This window comes from Astatotilapia calliptera, chromosome 11 (genome assembly GCF_900246225.1).
Source record: "Astatotilapia calliptera chromosome 11, fAstCal1.2, whole genome shotgun sequence".
Lineage (NCBI taxonomy): Eukaryota > Metazoa > Chordata > Actinopteri > Cichliformes > Cichlidae > Astatotilapia > Astatotilapia calliptera.
In genome coordinates, this window is record NC_039312.1 from 19,932,698 (window position 1) to 19,953,746 (window position 21,049).

Below are 21,049 nucleotides of genomic sequence, written 5' to 3' on the forward strand. Positions count from 1 at the left end.
AAAAAAATTAGTCAGATATTCTTTTTGTTCTTTTGGGGCTTCAGTGTCAAATGATAATGCAATGCCGGCTTAAAAATGACTCATCGATAATATTAGGCTTGTTTTCCAGGACAACGTAAAAACTTCACATCTTAGAATCCATTTACAGCCCGCTCATATCTCCGTACGATGTTCACAGAGTCAGTTGTGCTAAATGTCTGTCTCCATGTTATTATAAGGATCTCCTCTGAACTGTGAGTATAGTGAACCTGCCGTAAAACCTCTAATATTTAAAGTGTGTTTTATGTTTGGTAAAAAAGAAGCAATTTTAAGTATATTAATAAAAAAACAGTTCACACTAGTAACTGTAAAATTGTGTAAAACTAAATTGTAATTAAGTAAATGCACGATACAAAGACTGAACGGGTTAAGGTGCTTAAAACTGTGTTTTTTCAGTCTTTTGTTCTTTGGTGTTGGCAGGGAGGAAACCCTCTCACGCACACAGTAAAATCTGCACACGTGGTTTATTTTGTGTCCGCGTTAACAGCCCGATGCGTTCTTGTTGTTTTGAACAGTTTTTACCTGCCCAAGAAATTCTCTGACTGCAATGTGGAGGAGTACTATAACTTCTTGAACAGCGGTGGAGGAGCCTGTCTGTTCAACAAACCTCTGAAGGTACATCATACTTTCAACCAAATGCTACATACGTATATAATCTATATTTACTGGAAAGTTCATTAGGTATGCCTTGCTAGTATCAGGGTGGACCCTCCTTTGCCTTCAGATCTGCTTCTTCGTGACATCCTGGAAACATTCCTCAGAGATTTTGCTCCATTCAAATGATAGCATAACTCAGATGCTGCAGATTTAATCAGCTGCACATCCATGATGTGAATCGCCCGTTCCATTACATTCAGCTCTGTGATATGGTGTGTTTTCCTGCTGAATGAAGTAATCAGAGATGCTCTTTTGCATACCTTGGTTGTAACAAGTAGTTATTTGAGTTACTGTTCCCTTCCTGTCAGCTGGAAGCAGTCTGATCATTGACCTCTGACATCAAACAAGGAATTTTTGTCCTGCTGTTCACTGGAGATTTTGTCTTTTTTTGACCATTGTCTGTAAACCCCAGAGATGGTTGTGCAGGAAAATGCCAGTAGATTGGGAGCTGTTAAAGCTCCATGCCACGTTTAAAGTTGCTGGAATCGCCTTTATTCTAATGCTCGGGTTAAATTTCAGCAGGTCTTCCAGACCATGTCTACATGCCTAAATGTAGTGAGCTTCAGCCATGTGAATGGCTGATTAGATATTTGTATCAACAAGCAGGTGAACAGCTATACCCAATGAAGTGGCTGGTGAGTGTATATATTAATTTAGCTCTTTATTCACTCAGCTGTTAGACCCTCCAGAATGCGGCAATGGCTTTGTGGAGCCAGGAGAGGAGTGTGACTGCGGAAACCCAGCGGTGAGTTAAACATCCGCGGATGAATGAAAAATACACAGATATATATACTGAAGGCTTAACCTTTATGATCATCCAAGGTCAAAGAGATGAGTTACAGCAAAATAAACAATCAAAGAAAAAGGGTTAACATCTGAAGCAGTGAAGTAAAGTCATTGGAGAAATTAAGGCAAAGAATAAACTGTGTTGAGAAAAGTTTTTCTTCCTTTCAGGAATGTGCAAAAGAAGGAGAGAACTGCTGCAAGAACTGCACCCTGACTCAGGGCTCTGTTTGTAGCAATGGACTCTGCTGCAATAACTGCCAGGTACTAAACCGGACAGTAGCAGGTTTTAAGTGGTTTTTATCTAAATATACTGATCTTTATAAACAGATATGGAGCTGCAGAGTATGGTGGATTTTTGGTTTAGTCACATTCAAGCAGGGTTTGGTTGCATGCAGACAAACAGTCCATGTGGAGAGCAGAAGCTGAAATACTATTAGCTACGATCTGATGGGGATTTAGTTTTAAATCAGCTTTTCAAAAATGTATCTGTGTAAAATCTAACAATGACTGACAAAACAGGAAGTGTTGAACTAGATATCCTTTTTCCTACATTGGAAGCACTGAAAAAATAGCCGTGGTCTCCGGGGATTATGCCACTTTCAGGCACTCCTCCGCTACTGAAACTGAAACGGAAACTATTTAGGACCATTAAATCCTACAAGAAAAGATATGAACATAGTTAACATTGATGGGGTGTGTTTTAGCTGTGAATGGGCAGACTTGTCACACACTTTACTTTATGATGGCAAAAAACGTTTGACTTTTTGTTTTTTTCTGCCGGACGTGGAATGAAACACAAAACCTTTTCCGATTTAATTTGTCTTGTGTGCTGATACAGATGGAGTTCAGGGGAATTGTGTGCAGAGATGCGGTGAATGACTGTGACATCCCAGAAATCTGCTTGGGCAATTCCAGCCAGGTGAGCACGGATTTTTCCTCCTAAACATCTGCTCATACTTAGATTTGCATCACTGTATTTTTGAGGCTTTCTCTATTTTTTGCAGTGTCCACCAAATGTGCACAAGATGGATGGTTACACATGTGAAAAAGACCAAGTAAGATCTTGATGAGTTTTATGTGATCTTGCATTAAAATGTTTAAAAACCTCTCAGCTGATTGGCATGCACTTTGTTAAGAATCACCTTGTTTGCCTGTAGGGTCGCTGCTTCAGTGGAAGGTGCAAAACCAAAGACAGACAGTGCAAGTTCATTTGGGGAGAAAGTAGGTGTTTTCTCTCATGTGCATTCCAACGCAAGGAGATCTAGAGGAGCTGCACAGAAAACACCCTCGTATTATTCTCCTTAAAATTGCTTGTGTTTCCCTCAGAGGCAACAGCAGCTGACAAGTTCTGCTACGAGAAGCTTAACATTGAAGGGACAGAAAAAGGCAACTGTGGAAAAGACAAGGACACGTGGATCCAGTGTAACAAGCAGTAAGCCAGTCGTCTGTGCCTCCTGTGGAGCTCTGGGTTACTTTCCTCTCCTGCTGATATGTGTTTGCACCTTTTGTGTTCAGGGATGTTCACTGTGGCTATCTGCTGTGCTCCAACATCTCTCCTGCTCCACGACTGGGAGAGCTGCAGGGAGGGCTGACTTCATTCTCTGTAGCCCAACACAGTGCCTCTTTGGACTGCAGGTAGCCAAAGGAACAAAAAAGAAAACACCTAAAACAGTCTATAATGATCATTTGTGATCTGTGTTTAGTCTATGGAATACTATTGTTTGTGCAGCACTGAAGGAGGAACGCTCTTAAAAAAATCTCCTCGCTTGTTGCTCTCTCAGTTGTTTACAAAGCACATAACTCTAGCATCAAGTAAATCCTTCATTGATTGTTAGAGACCCACCGAGCCAGGAAAACTACATTCTTCTAAACATCACAGATGAACTAAGAAACAGCAGCCTGCACATCACGCCACGTTTACTGCAAGCCAACATAGCCTTTCAAGTCACTCAGTCTTGTTTGCTCTTCAGTGGTGCTCACGTGGTGATCGACGGAGATATAGACCTGGGATACGTCGAGGACGGGACAGCCTGCGGCACAGACAGCATCTGCTTCAACCACAAATGTCTCCCCATCCAGCAGTTCAACTTCAGCACCTGCCCAGGGACGACTGACAAGGCCATTTGCTCTGGAAATGGGGTACACGCCAACAGCGAACTCATACACCAACGCCTAGAATTGATCCAATCATATAATATAATATAATATAATATAATATAATATAATATAATATAATATAATATAATATAATATAATATAATATAAGTGTTTCCCACTTATAGTATTTGGGAAGTATCTATTTAGCTGCTGTCGGGGTTTTCTTTTTATTTTAATGTTTTGATGCCTGATTGTGGACTTGAAATAACTTGAAAACATAAAGACTTGAGTCACCATATTTTGTGGTTGCAATCAGACCAACTTGAATTTTGACCCATAAAGTGCCCATAACAGACTTCGACAAATATCTAATTATGTTACATTTTCATCCTGCAGGTGTGCAGCAATGAGCTGAAGTGTGTGTGTAACCAGGGCTGGACAGGAGAGGATTGTAGCTTCATGTTTCCTGTGGCCAAAACCACAGCCTCAGTTTCAGGTAGACATTTTATCTGCCCTCTGCACCTGTTCCACTTGTTCCTGCCTCTGTCTCTACATCACATTTTCCCTCCAGTCATATTTCAGGGCTGCTCTGCACACTTGTCCCTCTGTAAAAACCCCACCCCTCTTCCCAACCTGCTACACCCGTTTCATTTCTTTCTTCATTGTCCTTCCACTTCACCACAGATATGTCATCCTTTTTGTTGCTTTTCAATTGTCTTTTAATTTTTGTTATTTTTGGGGGCTCACGTCTGCTCATTAAACCTGCTGCATTTGTATTCACTGAACCTTGCATGTCATTCTTTTTGTTTGTCATTATTTTCACACTCATTCTTTGTCGACAGGCCGATGTCTTTGACGGAGTGATTTGAGGTCAGATTTAGGTTCCTTTTTCATTGTGTTTGTCTTGTCTTTGATGTCATTTCCCGCTCCTCCTCGTCTTGTCTCACTCCAACTTCAGTCCCATCACAGTTAGATAATTACAGCCCTCATTCAATTGAGAAGCAAGCAGTTTTTATTGTTACCCTGAATGGGAAGCGCTTGTAGGTTCCCCCTCAGAGTAGTGTTGGAGGGTGACTGAGGTTTTGGTGTTTTTTTTCTCCCGTGTCTTCCTGATGAACTTTTCTTGCTAAATGTTCTGTGTTTTTGTGCTCTGCTGCACTGTTTTGTGGTTTGTGTATCCCCATGTGTCTGCATTGTTCCAGATACAAGAGACACACACATCTCAGTTAATACACATTTGGCTTCCCACTCTACTCTCTTCCTCTGTCTCAGGTATCAACAGCACTAACATCATCATCGGGGCTATTGCGGGCTCTATCCTCTTCCTCGCCCTAATACTGGCTGTAACAGCCTGGTGCTACAAGTGAGTCTACACATAGTTTGTGCATGTCTGATGATGAGTGATGAGTGGAAATAATAATAAATAAAAGTATGAACTTTCTGGATTGTTATAAGATTGCTGTTTTCTTTACAGGAGCTACAAGCAGAAATGCTACATCGAGTCTGAGGTTCACCGGAGATTCTGCCGGTTTGCACACTTTAACATCTTTTTCTTACTCTGTTATTTAAAGCGTGACTCTAAAGTGCATGACAGAGCTGCAGCTTGTTTGAGTGTGTTATTGTTCTCTCAGTAACTTTTTCTTTCCTTGTTTTGTTTTGTTTTTTTGCAAAGACCACAAAACCTGTAGTTAATACTCAGTCGTTTCTTTGTGCTCAAATGATCCAAAACCCGGAGCAAGATCTTAAATACAAATCTGCAGCGAGACCCTGAGGAAATCTGAAATATCCCCGCCCTGCATAATAACAAAAATGACCAAAAATGTTTTCTAATCTGCTACAAGTAATCGTCTTGCATTTAAATGTCATCTACATGAAGTTATATAATCAAAAGGAAAACTAAATATCAAATGTAAAAATATGCATTATGAGGGCCATGAGTCTGTGGTGGGCCCCGATCGTACTGCATGTGGCTCCAGCAGGTGATTTACAATAACAAAGTTTTAAATCAACAGACTTGTAATTCACTTTTTTAGCATAATTTGTAACATTTATAAATGGATACATTTTACTCTTAAGAGCTTGGAAAAGAAGGCAGATTGACTTCTTCAGCTTTGTAAAGATGGGTTGGTGAAGTTGTTTCATTGATTTTTACAATTCTAAAACAACTGGCAAGAAATAAACCCCGCTGGGGTCTGTCTCCTCGATAGAAGAAACCAAACGGCCACTCCACAAACGTCCTTCTTCCTTTTATATACATTTTATGGACATCCTTTATTTATTTGTATGACCTATTTTCATCGTTGGCAAGAAAAGGTTGTAAGAAAGTGACGAATATCAGGTCACGAAAAGTTGTTTTGAAAATTACCTTCAACAAGCCAATTATTAATGAGGTCAGAAATCTTTTACATTTGGGTTTTTTGTACCACTTCTTAAAGTAAAAAGCAAGAAGTAGCCAAAACACTCTTTGCATATTTATATTGCCAGTAAAAGTCTTTGAAATGCTTATGAGTGTTTTTATTATAGAAAATAGAGAAAACATACAGTGGGGCAAAAAAGTATTTAGTCAGCCACCATATATATATGTATATATACATATATATATGTATATATATATATATATGTGTGTGTATATATATGTATATATATATATATGTATATGTATATATATATATATATGTATATATATATGTATATATATATATATATATGTATATATATATATATATATATATATATATATGTATATATATATATATATATATATATATATATATATATATATGTATGTATGTATGTATGTATGTATGTATGTATGTATGTATGTATGTATGTATGTATGTATGTATGTATGTGTATATGTATGTGTATATGTGTGTGTATGTATATATATATGTGTATGTATATATATGTATTAAAAAAAACATTTTTCCCTTTTTTTAGACATGAGAGTATAATGATGTTAGCCAACTGGACTGAGCTAGAACAAAAATAGGGAGAAATGTAAATGGGGGCTCTTAGTGCAAGCTTAGTGCAATAACTGAACAACTAATTACATCATGAAAAATGCAAAGCAGTCACCAGAGTAGAAGAAAACAAAATGTGGCACAGATCATAAATGGACTATAAAAAGCTTTTAATTAAAATATATGCAGGTGGCTGTTTCCTGTCATGGTGTTCATCTCTGCAGCATCTAAATGAATTCTTCTGTACTTCCAGGCAAATGCCTCCAGGTGACTATGTCACAAAACCTGGGGATGCAGATTCATTTTACAGCGACATGCCTCCGGGTGTAAGCACAAACTCGGGCTGCAGCTCCAAGAAGAGGTCAGCCTGCCTGTCGCACCTGCAGATTTGCACCCCGTCCTTCACTCCCTCCATCCCATCCATTTCTCAGAACCGCTCACTGTTTGCCTTCAGGTGTGCTATCTCACCATCACTCAGTCATTTGCTGGCAAGTGTGTGCGTGTGCATCACCGGTGTAGATGAGCTCAATATGTTTTCGTGCTTTCATTAGGTGTCTTACCTTTTTCTGGAAATGACCAAAATGCAGAAACCTGTGAGCATTTTGGCAGTTTTGCATCAAGTGCTTTCATCTCATGTCATATTCATCTGTCATGAAATGTTTTCATGGCTCATAATGATGACATGGCATCTTCATCTTCTGATTCATTTACCTCAGCCTCATTTTAGCCTCATTTGCAGCAGACTTGCAGCATCTTAGGAAGATGTTACTGAACTTTTTTTTTTTTTCCTTCTCTCATGTGACCTAGATCTAATGGCCTGTCCCACTCGTGGAGTGAGAGAATTCCAGATGCCAAACACATCACTGACATCTGTGAAAATGGGCGACCAAGAAGCAACTCGTGGCAAGGTAAGCGGTGCTTTTTTTTGTTTCTCAGGATGAAAGAAAATGAATGTGTTTGTTCAGGACAGGAAACAGTGAAAGAATCTAACTCACGTTCTGATCTTTAGGCTAAATTCAAACCACAACTAACAAACCAATTGTAGCCCTTCTCATACAGGCCTGCTTTTTCATTATCATCCCATTAAATACTTAGCATGTGAATCTATATGTGCACTTCTGTTTTGTTTGTCTTCAGGAAACCTGAGCGGTAATCGTAAGAAACTGAAAGGAAAGAAGTTCCGTGCTCGCTCGAACTCCACAGAGTAAGTAATATTTGGGAAACTGATTAAGTTGTGATGTCAGTGAACGCTCTACTTGCAGATAGAGAGACACCGTAGTAAAAAACACTAATGTATCAGGATCTATTAAAGAATCAAGCTGACATTATCTTTATAATTTTCATTCTTTATTTTAGTAAATCTCACAAAAAGACCAAAACCAACAGTTTTTAGGGAAAAGGAGCAAATTTAGATCAGTATTTTCACCTGTGGATTACTGAATAGTTATATTTACAACACTGGCAGTCACATTGGGAACCCTTTAGTCTTGGCCAGACAGCCAGACTCTGAGGATGACAGTTTAGGCCAGCAGGTGTCTGTGCCAAGACCGTGCACCGGTCACTGTTTATGAATGCAGATACGATTTTATAAAGGTAATGAAATCCAAAGCAATATCAGAAGGTAGTTGATAGTTTCAAGATTACATTTCTGTGCTGCATTCCCTCCTTTGCTCTCCAAGTCAACTGTTTACTGCCATGTGATGTGACTACCAATGACCCACAGAGTCTGCATGTTCATATGCACATATACAGTCATATGAAAAAAAAGTTTTTGCAGGACTCTATGCACATCTGTCTGTCTCTCTCACAGCTTTGCCACTGCACACGCTGCAGGCTTGGGATCATTGTCCTGTTGCATGACCCAGGCCAAGCTTTAGCTGTTGGACAGGTGACTCAAGAAAGCTTTGGTACAGAAGAGGTCAACCATGCACTCTTCTGTACCAAAGCTTTCTCGAGTCATCTATCTAACAGCTAAAGCTTGGCCTGGATCAAGCTCTGCTTGGCCCAAATCATAACCCCTCCACCACCATGCTTGCCAGTTGGTATGAGGTGTTTGTGCTGATATGCGGTGTTTGGTTTTCTCCAAATAAGGTGCTGTGCATTATGGCCAAACATCTCCACTTTGGTCTTATCTGTCCAAAGGACACAATTGAAGGAATGTTGTTGTTGATAAGATGCAACTCTGCAAACCTAAGCCATGTTGCCAACTTGTTTTTCTTCAAAAACAAGGCTTTGTACTGGTAACTCTTCCAAACTAGCCAAAAAAGTTCAGTCTTTTTTCATTTGTGCTGTCATGAACTTTAACAAATAACAAGCTAACTGATGCCTGTTGAGTCTGAGATGTAGCTCTTGAGTTTTAAGCAGTTTCTTTGAGAATTACACTGTCTGAGCTCGGGGAGAACTTACTGAGACGTCCGGTCTTGGGAAGATTGTATTATTTGTGTATTAAAACACACCTGAATGCTTCAGACCATTACTCTGTGTTTGTAGAAATCATAACATTAGCAGGAAGAGACTTAACTGCAGTGCTTGTGTTTATTGTAACAGTAGTGTGCAGTTTCAGTATTGTGTGGGCAACAATTAATTATTATGACTTTTTTTTATTTGTGGCTTTTCATCTTTGGCCACAGTTAAATGGAGACAGAGAGGGTAGAACACGTATGCTCAATCAGTTTATTGTTGGTTTTGGTCTTTTTATTAGATTTGTTGACAGTCAACAAATAAATGATAAAGTTTGATATTCTTGTCATTAAATAATTTCTGTAAAGAAAATGAAACGATGCTTCTGTTTGTATCAGACAGAAAAATGTAATTGTATCTCGTTTTGCATTGTTCACATTGACCTGCTCTATCAACGTGAACTCTAAGCTTCTGTTTGGCTTTTGAGGCCGAAGCTTTAAATCTTTTAGACTTTACCTACAGCCTGTGAACAAATAAGATATGTGCATACCTGCCTGTTGACTGTGAATGCACAGTGAGCTGTGTGCATCAGCTGCCTCCCAGCCTCGTATGTCGGTCGGTTTGTGCGTCTGAAGGTCTTGGCATAAGGAGTAGTGTGTAGTGCACATGTTCTCGATATAAGCATGAGACTGCCGGAGTGGCAAAGAAGCTATAGCTGCTTGGAATGATGAGACCAACATGCAACCGAGCCTGTAACACGCGACACAGGTGTTTGTGATTTTCATAGTGCCGTTTTCATCTGAAACCACACACAGGTCTGTCTGCCATCTTCTCACCATTTTTTCCTCAATTGCATCTTGTTCAGAATATCTTTGCTCTGCTCTGCTTTCCTAAAATATTTCCTCTTCCTCTCTCCCTTCCCCTTACCTCACTCCCTCACACTCGCTTATTTCTGGAGAAATTTCTGTCCGTTTCTTTTTTCTTCCTTTCTTTTCTCTCTTCTCCCCCTCACCTTGTGTTGTGTCCCTTTAACTTCCCTCCCCCTCAACCCTCCCACAGGTATTTAACCCCTCGCCTCAAAACAGAGTTTTATGATGTAACTAAATGGGTAGAAGATGTGAATAGAAACACTCAAGGACCTTACCTTAGGTATTACCTCGGACCACGTCCTGTATACCCCACACGCTTGTCTAAAAACTCCCTCACTTTTTGGTTTGATTTGTGGTTTGGAAAGGAAGGCTTAGTGCCAATCTGGTCTTTTTTTCCTTTCTGGAGACAATTCAAAGCTATATCTCAGAGAATGGCATGTTGCAACTGAGAAAAGGTTGCCACTTGTGCATAAATAAGGATGATAAAGAGACATTTTTAAACTTTACTTTTTTTCTTACAACTCAAGTGCTGAATTTTTAAGTTGCAGACTTTTATTTTCCTGCTTTATTGTATTGATGCAAAAACAAAGATGGCTATTACTGTCTGTGCTAGTGTAAAACTATAATCCAGTCATTTTTATTCCTAATTTCTCCTTATTCCCTTCTTTGCTCTCCTCCCTCCCTCTCAGTCTCTTGTTACCTCTGCATGTTCAATGTTGTTCCGTCAGTAAGTGTTTTGTGTTGTTCGGCCCTCCGCCTCGCTCACAGTGACCTCACGAGCCGTCGCGTCAGTGTGATGTCACCGCAGAGCCAGATATTTCGGGTGCCGCTCTGACATCATCATTGCGCTGTTGTGGCAAAATCTCTGATCGTGCCCAAGGTCTATAGATGGTTAGAAACACAAGCTGAAGCTCGCTAAAAAACCCCAAACATCAGTAAACAGCAAACCAACACTGGAATCTATAGACCTTCACTGTCCAGGCGCACATTTCTAACCCTCTCCCTCTTCTTACCTAGAGTAGAAACAGCCCAAAAAATGAAGAGACATGGAGCAGCAGGTTGCAGAACTTTTAACTGCAAACTGAATATTGAATCCTCTGTAAAAAGACTTAGAAAAGGAAATAGACCAACAGTAAGCTACAGAATGAATATGAAGCTGATCAGATGCCACTGTTTTACAGAAGAGACACGTTAAAGGTTTAAACACTTCAAAGTTCCTTCATGCGAGGAGAAAAAAATAACTTCTGCAACCTGCCGTCAAATTGCTCTGGTCTTTCCATCATTTTGGCCAACCCAGGACCATTCAGTCACCACGGTGCAGTGATGTATAGAAGCCGCTGCACACGCTGCAGGCTTTCTGCTGCTGTTTCACTGGACTGGACCTCTTCCTCTGACTCTTGGTCTTTTGTTTTTTTTTTACCCAGCTCCGGTCTGGCCCGCTGTCCCAGTCGCCTTTTCATGCTCCCGCAGATTGAGCTATCCCATCAAGACAACACACCAGCTAAGCTTAGAGCAGAAGTTACCTTTAGCAGCATGCTTTGTCCACAGTGGCTAAAGTTATTGTTCTGCAGCTTCTAGCTAAGAGTGTGTTGGCGCTTGCCGAAAATGCTGTGAGACGGTGAAGCATGAAGGGAACTATGACTGTGCCCACACTGCAGCCGGGAACTGTTTACTGCTGTGTAAATAAATACATATCATGCACAGGGTTTGCTCTTAAAAGCTAAACATTTTTTGCAGTGATTATTTTATAATTTTGTCTCTTTGCTTTCTGGTGAGCAGCTTCTAGGAGCAAACTCGCTATTTAGGAAGGTGAAAACTGAATAGGTGGAGCAGCTGAAGGAGGATGTTGCCCAAAGTCACAGATCTAACCTGATTTATGTATCTGTGTCTTTGGACATCTTAGTCCTACCCTAACTAAAAAAAAAAGGGGGCAATAGCTTTATGATCACGTCACATCACGATCACTTTATTTCTTTTCTCAGGACGCTATCGCCTGCCAAGTCTCCCACCTCCTCCACAGGATCTATTGCATCCAGCAGGAGGTACCCATACCCTATGCCTCCTCTCCCCGACGACCAGAGGAAAGCCAACAGGCAGAGTGCCAGGGTAAGTATCAATCAGAAACACAATACAGGGATTTCTGCATTTAATGGTGGTTGTGTGTGCAAATGAAACTACTGAGGCACGTTATAATGACATAAGGTTTAAGGAAAACAGCAGAACTGTAAGTCCAGCCTGAACTCTGTGGAAAAAGGAAGTGATGTGACCGACCAGCAGTAAACTTTGGGAGATGCTAAAAGGCTTCTCTTTCTTCTCTTCTATTTCCAGTTGTGGGAGACCTCAATATAACAGCTGTCTTGCCCTCTCTACACAAGACTATAAAGAACTACACATCTCTCCTTTTCTATGAATGAACAAACACAAAAATGATACAAAATTGACTCTAAGCGACTAAAGAGGAAAAAGAGAGAGCCCCACCCACCCACTGGACAGGAAACAGGCAGAGTTTGAGTTTGAGTTAATGTGACCAAGCATCTGCGAGGCCGTATTGCCAAACAGCCTCATTCAGTGGATCTCTACGTGACGATGTGGAGTCCCGGCAGAGACACCAGCTCCACATCCTCTCCAGACCAGCTGGAGCTCAGACTGAGCTGTTCCTGCTGTCTGCTTAAAGCTTCACCAACGCGACACAACCCCACCCAAAACCCCCACACCACCCTTACCCCTCTTTAGCTTGTCTCATGTCGTATTCACTTCAGCATCATCCCATCTGAATTGTACAGGCTCCTCTCTGAAAGGAGCTGTGGGAGCCAGGCCATCGCCGGATCTGCGTCGGATCATTTTGACGTGAATTACTGTAGAAACGCCAACACTGTATGCATGAGACGACCGTGTTTATCGGCAACTCCCTCCTACCGAAAAGACGAGACGGACAGCGGTCTGACCCGAAAGGAAAGCATGCAAATGGGGCTGTGATTTTATAACGTCTGTAGGCTTAATGCTTTCTCTCCACTAAAGGTAACTCATATTGTATCACCGCAACATGGACCCCACTCTGCTGTTCCTCCCTTTGGTTTGTGTGTAAATATGTACAGTAAAATACACACAAGAGTATGGGTTTTCTTTTGTTTTGAAAGACAAAAAGACAGAGAGAGAGGCATTTCTTTGTTTCCTGTTGATTTGTAGATAAGTTCAGAGACCCTGCAGTCTGGGTTTCTCCCGCTCTGTGACTGTGACCTGTATAGCCTTCTCCATCCACAGCAGAATGTGTGTTTATTTTTTACCTTAGCCACTATTTTCATGCATCTCTGTGAGACACACACACAGACATCCAGCGATGTTGACTGTGGCACATTAATAAGAGCGTCACTAAGACCGTTCTCGATCGATATTAATTTAGCTACATTTTTATTAGTTTTACGTCCCGTTCCCGAGTGAAACGAACGGACGAGATGTGTTTGGCGTAGTTATAGATGTGCCGCTTGTCACTCACGGAATTTCCTGAAAATTTCCCAATGATGGTGACAAGGTGTTTGTGTGTTTGAGACGGCTGCACTCCCATTTTTCCAGTGGCAGCCACTTGAATGTGAGTAATTGAACATCTGGCTGGTGACCCGCCTCAGCCAGCATCTGGAAATTGACTGAAATGCGCATTTTGAATTTAGCTGTGACGACTGAGATATTTAGCCTTGTAAATGATTAACTATGCTGTACAGTGCTTGCTGTTCGAGCTTACGAAGACCCAACAGCATGACAGATCTATATCAGATTATTTCGCCGGTAGGCTCTTTATGAGGTCATAACAGGAAATGAGCATGTCACCGGATGAGTCTTTCCCCCCTATTGCCTTTTCCTGTTGTTTTTAATGGGTCTGTGTACCACAGTTGCTTGTAAAGCTCATGGCAGGTGGTTCGAAGCTAACTGTCGTGCCAGTGTAATTATTTAAGGTGGTTTCTTTTTTTTTCTGGATGCAAATCCCGCTCACCAACAAGTTCTTTGTACAGTCAGTGCTCTACACTGTGGAGAAACTGTTGTGTCAAGGCCTCATGTTTGTCATTTTACTGTTGTTAGCTTTTGTTCCAGTGTGGGCACTTTTACATTTGTAATTCATGTATGCATTAGGACTGTATAGGTAATATGAGCTTCACAATATTGGATTAATATTGCTACTAGTATCTTTTTTTTTATTAAGTACCTTTGTAATGTTCACCTTTTCCCCCTCAGCATTATGTACAGCAGCTATTTAAACATTAATTAAGTGCATTATTGTAATTACGTGGGTTGATGAGTTTGATGGAGAGCATTTCGTTTCATCACCTTTGTCCTTTGGGGCCAATAGAAGCTGTTGTTCCTTACGCATGTGCTGATACGATGCTACGTGCTGATGTAAGGTTTGGACACATGTTGCTGTCTGGGCTCATGATTTGCCTTCTACCAGAACTTTCTTTATTTTTGTTCCTCTGGTCTTACTATCGGTGTCCAGCGGCCCAGTGATCTTTCTGGGCTTCCCCAGGCTGGGGAGAGCATCATTTCTGAGCTCCTTACAAATGTTTCTAACATCATAATACTGTGCAGCAGCAAGACATTTGTCCTGGTGCCTTGGGCAAAACTCTACAGGATTCTCCATCGAGGACGGCAGTAGTGATTTGGCAGGCAGTAGTGATTTGTGTGATTGTACAGGTGTTACTCCAAACATATCTGCCTCCGCACACAGCTGGACTGACCGATCCCTGCAGAGCAGCTGTCTGGCCAGAGACTTGAATGTATTTGTGTACCACCCAGTCTCAGCCATGCGTTCCCATCACACCAGAATCATCAGCACTCTGCTCCAGGAACCCTAAAGAGCCCCATATGTACTAATTCAGACACTGCAGTTGTCTTTTTTATTTTTTAATTTGCCTGTATGCTGTACAGACTGATGATGCAAAAATCCCCATATTTTTTCCTCTTTATCATTCAGTATTGTAATATATTTAATATAAAATAAAACTTTCATCAACACCTCTGTCTGTGCAGACATTTGTATTATCTTCTGATTTCCCAGGATGGTTTGATAACCAGTTAATAAAACCTGATTCAGCTGAATGAGGGTTACATGACAGTTTAATTCTCAGTGTTATCAAAACATTTAAGTCACTCTGCACAATACTCCTCGGCCTCTTAGCATTTTATATACTGTAGTATGCTTTACATCTCTACCCTGTGTTGAGGTACAGACTGGGGTAACCCGAAAATCAGACTGTAAGAGCATCATAGTCTGTAGGTTTAAAAGAAACCTGACTCCACTGGTTGCAAATTATAGACCACACACACACACACACACACACACACACACACACACACACACACACACACACACACACCCCTACCCCTTAGTGAGGACATCTAATTGACATAATGCTTACCCTAACCATCAAAAATGAATGTCTAAACCTAAATGTAACCCTGACAATAAAACCACATTTTGAGTCTCAAAAATGCCTTCAAATTCGTGGAGACGGGCACTTTGTCCCCATAAGTCACTGTTGGTCCCCACAAGTATAGTGGCATGCCAATTTTCTGTCATCACAAAGACACGCATGCACTGGCTACTTTATTAGGTACATCTCTTAAACTGCTTGTTAAAGCAAATATCTAATCAGCCAATCACATGGCAGCAGATCAATGCATGTAGACATGGTCAAGATGAATGCTGAAGTTGAAACAGAATGGGGAAGAAAAGTGACTTAGGTGACTTTTAATGTGACATGGCTATTGATCCCAGATGTGTTGGTTTGAGTATTTCACAAATAACTGATCTACTGGGATTTTCCCAACAACCATTTGAGAATTTGCAGAGAATTGACTAAGAGAAAATATCCAGTGAGTGGCAGTTCTCTGGGCTTAAATGTCTTTGTCAGCAGTCAGAGCACACCAAACCAAGGTATGCAGAAGAGCATCTCTGTATGAACAACACATCAAACCTTGAAGCAGATGGGTTACAGTAGCAGAAGACCGCATGAAGTGCCACTGCTGTCAGCTAAGAAAAAGAGCTTACTAGAATTCAACAAGAGATTAAACAATGCATGCTCGATTTCTACTGTGACATTCAGACAGTACGGTCAATTTGGCATAAACTGTATGGAAGCATGGACCCGCTCAGTGTTCTTGGGCAACCCCCAAGCACTGTTCAAACCCCATGGTCCATCTGAGTATTTGTGTTAGCAGATCTCAATAAGGTTGATCCCCTTTGAGATGTGGTGGAACAGGAGATTCACATCATGGATGTGCAGCCAACAAATCTGCAGCAGTTGTCATGACAATATATAGCAAAATCTGATGACTGTTTCCAGCATCTTGTTGAATCTGCCATGAAGAATTAAAGCAGTACTGAAAGCTACTAATAATTAAAAAGGGGGTCAAACCTGATATTAACAAGGTGTACCTAATAAGGTGACCAATGAGTTAAAGACAACATACACGGCCGGTAAGATATCATCTACTGGTTTTGTACTTGACACTTGCATTTTTCTTTTGGAGCTTGGAGTGTCCATATTTAGTACTACTGTATTTTCTCATGCAATGCTAGCATGTGCACCCAGAAACTACATGGGTGCACTGCACAGACGCATGTAAACTTAGCACAAAAAGTAAGGAAATTTGTTAAATCGATTACATCTTTGTACTAAATGTTTGCTAGCAATAAAACCAAAAATCACCAAACACAAATTTGCTTCAAGTTTATTTGCTCATTTTAACTCGCATCCTTATAAAAACTAAAATTTCCCCCTGTCAAAAAGTTGAGTGAACCCTTAGCCCAGGCTGTACCTCACAGCAAACCATATGACTGATCGAAAAACAGTCAGGAGATCCAGTTCAGTCACTCAAATTAGCGGAAATGAGGCCAAGTGGAAAGGAACGGGTTACCTGTGTCGGTACACCTGCCAAGCAAAGCAACCAAACTCTTACCTTTAGGTCTTATCAGCGATGAAACTGTTTAGTTATAGCAAAGATTCACCCCCACTGGAATTGCTTTGAACGGGGAAACAATGAGGACAAAACCCATTTTTGCATCAGGATGTGTTACTGCTGTTGAGCATTTTAACGTGGGAGTCTGTGATGACTGACTCACTGCTGGAGCCAGCCTCAATTGGTCATTACTGAGGTTCCTGCTTGGTTGCAAATTAAATCAGACTCTATATAAGCCTACAGCAAACAAACTATCTCAGTTAACATGTTCCTAATAAGTTTATGGCCTAAATCGCTAGTTTCAAGTTTTCTGCAACACTGCATGTTCTTTGAATTGTAGATTATGCCCCCATTTAAAGTGAAACAGACGATGCAGCTGAGTATGCACAAAACATTAATCGATAATAATAAAAACATTTTAAATCGTAGTATGAAACTGAATATATTGTATTTATCATTTAATGTAGTCATCTTGACTAGAATCCTTTTATGCACCAGCCTGTGAATTTCTATGATATTCACAAAGTTTTATCAGCCTTATACAACACATCACTTTTAAATAAATAAAGATGGAGTTTGCATCAGTCAGTGAGAATTTGATCATCTCCAAGCAGAGACCTCCATCACTTGTATAAATTGAAGTGGTTTTGCTCTCCCAGGAGCTTCGTGGTAGAGGATGTTTATCTGCAAAGTCCTGCGTGATGATGCTTGATGTCGTCTACGTTACTCACGCACGTCCTTGTGACTGCTTCCTCAGTGCTTGCAGCTTTTCTCGATGAGTGGCTTTAACTTCTAAGGCTGCGTCTTCATCGAGGGACTGTCGAACGCAGCTCTTAAGGTGGCTGATGCCAAACCCGGTGATTGCAGAAACGGGAACCACGTGTCTGAAGGTCAAATAGTTCTGTGGTATCATATCTTCAGGGAGCAGATCAGAGAACTCTGTACAGGGGAAAGAAAAGGAACAGAAATACTCTCAAAACCAATTTTTCCTCCCAACAAACTGCAAAAATATGCTCACATAAAGGAAGTTCAGATGCATGAAAACGAAAAAGTCATCATGCCGCTTGTGTCGATATCTGACAGAGCAAACGGCATGGCTCAGACAGAGCCAGAGAAATGTTTGGAACAGACTAGGACGCCTGTGAACCCTGGAAGTAGAAATCCGTCTTCAGTCTTTTCTCCTAAATGATTTTTCTACTCATAAGTGCTAATTCTAGTCTAACCTTCTGGGTTTTGTAGTTGCTCCTTCAGCTCTGCTAGCTTGTCCTCAGCATCAGGCAGGTCCATCTTATTCACCACCAGTAATGCAGGCTTTGACAAAAGCTCCTCTTTATACAACTCCAATTCCTTTAGGCAGCAGTCAGAAAGCAGAGGAGAACGAGGGACAAAAAAATAAATAAAAGGAGCGAAGATTGAGTCAGGAGATCAGAATGAATATCTAAAAACTAGTCATCAGCCTTTGCAGCTTCAGGCTCACCTTGGTTAGAAGCTGCACAGCTTCGAAGGCTGACCTAAACGGTGTTTTACTTGCCAGCTGAAAACCACAAACATCGACCTGCATTCAGACAAAATGCAAAATTGTCATCAGAAGCAATTTTCACCTGGTTACACCGAAAGCAAAAACAGTTTGTGTTAGTTACGCACCACAAATAACAGCTGCTTGGTCCTCTCCACGTGTTTCAGAAATTTGTGGCCCATGCCTTTGTTCATGTGAGCCCCCTCAATCAAGCCAGGGAGATCAGCAACAGAAATCTACACCCGCCCCCCCAAAAAAGAGCAAACAATCAAGTAAGCCAAGTAAAAAGAAAAAAGAAATGTTTTCGCAGACAGTTACAGCACAAGGCAACACGTGGAATTCTTGTACCTGCTTATAATCGTCATATATCAGTTTGCCAATCTCTGGTTTCAAGGTTGTGACTGTGAAACGGCAGAAAAATATTAAAGTTTAATGAAACACAGAATTATTTCTTCTTTCAAAGCATATTTTTAGAATTTAAAAAAAAGACACGTTTTCTTTTTCTATATGCGTGTGGTTGTCTTCTCACAAGCATAGCTGGCAATCTGAGGCGTGGCGTTAGACAAGGCTGTCAGCAGAGAGGACTTTCCTGCATTCGGGAACCTGGTGTTGATTTAACAGAACAAAATCAGATGTTCCCCTTTGCTAATCTGAACCTCAGCAGAATTCAGTTAGTGTGGTTTGTTCCCCCTCTATTCTCACCCCACAAGGCCCATGTCTGCTATAAGCTTGAGGTCCAGTCTGATGTGTTTAGCCTCGCCTTTACTGGGCTGAAACGCAGAGTACAGCGAGCCTCCTGATCCTCCTTTTGCCACCATCACACGATCGCCCTCCACATTCAAGTCACCTTGTAAGAAGAATGGTAGAGGAAATAAGAAGCTTCACAGCAAAAGTCAGGTAGCTACTGCACTGGCAGTTCTTTTTCTGTTAGAAAAAACAAGATTCACATGACTGACTGTGAAAGATTTGACGTACCGAGTGTTCTGCTTTCATCAGTGGTGACGGTGATACCGACAGGAGCAAGGATCTCCTTGTCTGCCCCTCTTTCTCCTTTCAGAGCTCGAACGCTGTTGATAAAAGAGATCCAAACAGCTCTCACCCTCTCGTGCTTACAGGACTATTTCAAAACCTCTATGAAGGTCTGAAAAATAGACATTTTTTAATGATCGACAGAATTTAAAATAAAAATTGTATTTCTACCCGCTGTTGGCTCCTGCGTCCGCTACAAAACGTTTTTGTGGGAATTTGTCCTTTATCCTTTTTAAGGTCATGTTCTTCGTCGCCACCACCCAAACATCTCCCCCTTTCCCTCCTTGTCCTCCAAGGCGGGGTAAACCCATCCCTCCACTGCCTCCACGGACATACAGCCGCAGATTGTCAACAAAGTTTCCATACTGCAAAGAGTCAAAGACACAGACTGGTATTAAGAAATCGAAGAACACCAGAGATCCTAACAGGAAACTTCAAGTGATTGAATCTTTCAAAAGTTTTACTGACATCATTTACCAGAGTGCGACCTACATATCTCACAAGAATAATGAAATCTGACAGCAGCTTGAGCATCCTTCCTATTTTCTTCAGTCCACTCAAGCTAAACAGTAACTCATATATATTTTATATATGAGTTTAAATATACAAATATGTGCCTATGTATAGTCTATAGGGGCTTTATTGTTGTTTTACTGTTTACTTGATGTACTTTATTTGTGTGTATGTACTTTATTTTGGTAACATGACGTAGTCTATACAGAAAGCTGTTCTGGGTTGACAGGTGTATTGATCGCATTGATGAGCAACTAGAGTGCTCAAAAACTCCTCGAGGATGGCACGTTCATATATGTGCAGCCACAAAAAAGGTTAGCCACGCCTCCCAGCACAATATCAGGAGTGTGGATGAGACAGCAGGAAATTGATATTTACTCAAGGAGAGCTGGACAGGGCATCATCTCAACAGCAGGACTGGTGTCTGCCCCTCTGTGTGAGGAGGAGAGTTGGCAGAGCCCTACAAACAATCTCCAGCAGGCTGCTCATGTGCAATAGCTATAGAGATAGTTGGTGTATCATCTAACATACCACATGAGAGACAAACACGATTACTGCTTGGTGTATTTAGCGTTGACAGTTAGCTTTCCAGCTAATGTCAAAAACCGTATAATATCCCCCGTTAAATATGTGACATTCAGAGTACAAATCTTCTATAGCACTCACCTTCCGTAAGCAGATCCTAGTGATGTGAACCATCTTCAGTGGCACTTATTGCCACTCTTAAGAAGTATTTTCGCCAAAGCTAACTGCTAGCATACGTACATGTGTTTGGATCGGGGACAGGAAGTAGTGGTTCTTTTCTCTCCGCTTATTGGATGATGAAGCGGGGAGGCGGGGCTCCCATTCTCACTAACTGTGAATCAACTTCACCTTAACCAGGGATGTGTCAAATGGACGTTTCCTTTATCTTAAGAGCAGAGGGAGAATCAGCGGTTTTATAAGTGATTATGCAAGCTGTTAAAAGAAATTTAAAAAGCCAAATTGTTTGTATATATTTTTAACAAAAGGATAAAATCTATTCTTCCAACATTTTATTTTATTTTTTTTTGCCTTTGCCACATACTGGTTCAGAATGAGCTTGGTCAACAAATACTAGTACAAAAAACTGATGACGAATGACTTATTGATTTGTATGAATTTATTTTTAAGCCTGTTTTATGAGTGCATTTTTTATCTGCTGAGGACATATATAAACTTTTAAGGATTATTTATTAATATGCTATATCCCT

At 40.8% G+C, this 21,049-nt stretch overlaps 2 protein-coding genes across 4 annotated transcripts in view; one reads left to right on the forward strand and one right to left on the reverse strand.

The window, feature by feature from the left end:
* The window catches only part of adam22 (ADAM metallopeptidase domain 22), a 76,208-nt gene extending 61,078 nt beyond the window's left edge, over positions 1-15,130 (forward strand). Inside the window, exons 15-31 of one of the 2 annotated variants that reach the window (XM_026184039.1) lie at positions 555-654; positions 1,370-1,441; positions 1,651-1,743; positions 2,321-2,401; positions 2,487-2,537; positions 2,640-2,703; positions 2,809-2,914; positions 2,998-3,117; positions 3,453-3,621; positions 3,976-4,075; positions 4,852-4,942; positions 5,054-5,107; positions 6,796-6,996; positions 7,350-7,450; positions 7,680-7,746; positions 11,794-11,917; positions 12,140-15,130. In XM_026184039.1, coding sequence (XP_026039824.1) covers positions 555-654; positions 1,370-1,441; positions 1,651-1,743; positions 2,321-2,401; positions 2,487-2,537; positions 2,640-2,703; positions 2,809-2,914; positions 2,998-3,117; positions 3,453-3,621; positions 3,976-4,075; positions 4,852-4,942; positions 5,054-5,107; positions 6,796-6,996; positions 7,350-7,450; positions 7,680-7,746; positions 11,794-11,917; positions 12,140-12,160 — 1,615 coding nt within the window. In that variant the 3' untranslated portion in view covers positions 12,161-15,130. The remainder of the gene's footprint in view (positions 1-554; positions 655-1,369; positions 1,442-1,650; positions 1,744-2,320; positions 2,402-2,486; positions 2,538-2,639; positions 2,704-2,808; positions 2,915-2,997; positions 3,118-3,452; positions 3,622-3,975; positions 4,076-4,851; positions 4,943-5,053; positions 5,108-6,795; positions 6,997-7,349; positions 7,451-7,679; positions 7,747-11,793; positions 11,918-12,139) is intronic. The other variant, XM_026184040.1, reaches the window with a different exon arrangement.
* Positions 15,131-16,515: 1,385 nt separating this feature from the next.
* On the reverse strand, positions 16,516-20,695 carry gtpbp10 (GTP-binding protein 10 (putative)). Of its 2 annotated transcripts, XM_026184063.1 has the most exons (10): positions 20,484-20,694; positions 19,476-19,669; positions 19,251-19,342; positions 18,978-19,122; positions 18,805-18,878; positions 18,624-18,676; positions 18,404-18,511; positions 18,237-18,314; positions 17,983-18,106; positions 16,516-17,698 (listed from the first exon to the last, which is right to left on the reverse strand). In XM_026184063.1, exons 1-10 carry the CDS (start codon positions 20,514-20,516, stop codon positions 17,487-17,489), a joined length of 1,113 nt encoding a protein of 370 aa, XP_026039848.1. In that variant the 5' UTR covers positions 20,517-20,694; the 3' UTR covers positions 16,516-17,486. The 2 variants fall into 2 exon arrangements, with proteins under 2 accessions (XP_026039848.1, XP_026039849.1); XM_026184064.1 differs by lacking the exon at positions 18,805-18,878 and having other exon boundaries at positions 19,036-19,122; positions 20,484-20,695.
* Positions 20,696-21,049: the final 354 nt, after the last annotated feature.

Excerpts from the sequence above, each read along its gene's own strand:
- gtpbp10 (XM_026184063.1), bottom strand. The coding sequence starts at position 20,516 with ATGGTTCACATCACTAGGATCTGCTTACGGAAG. Across the intron at positions 19,670-20,483 it reads CTAGGATCTGCTTACGGAAG|TATGGAAACTTTGTTGACAA; the intron begins GTGAGTGCTATA and ends GACTCTTTGCAG. Across the intron at positions 18,107-18,236 it reads CTGTGCAGCTTCTAACCAAG|GAATTGGAGTTGTATAAAGA; the intron begins GTGAGCCTGAAG and ends TGCTGCCTAAAG.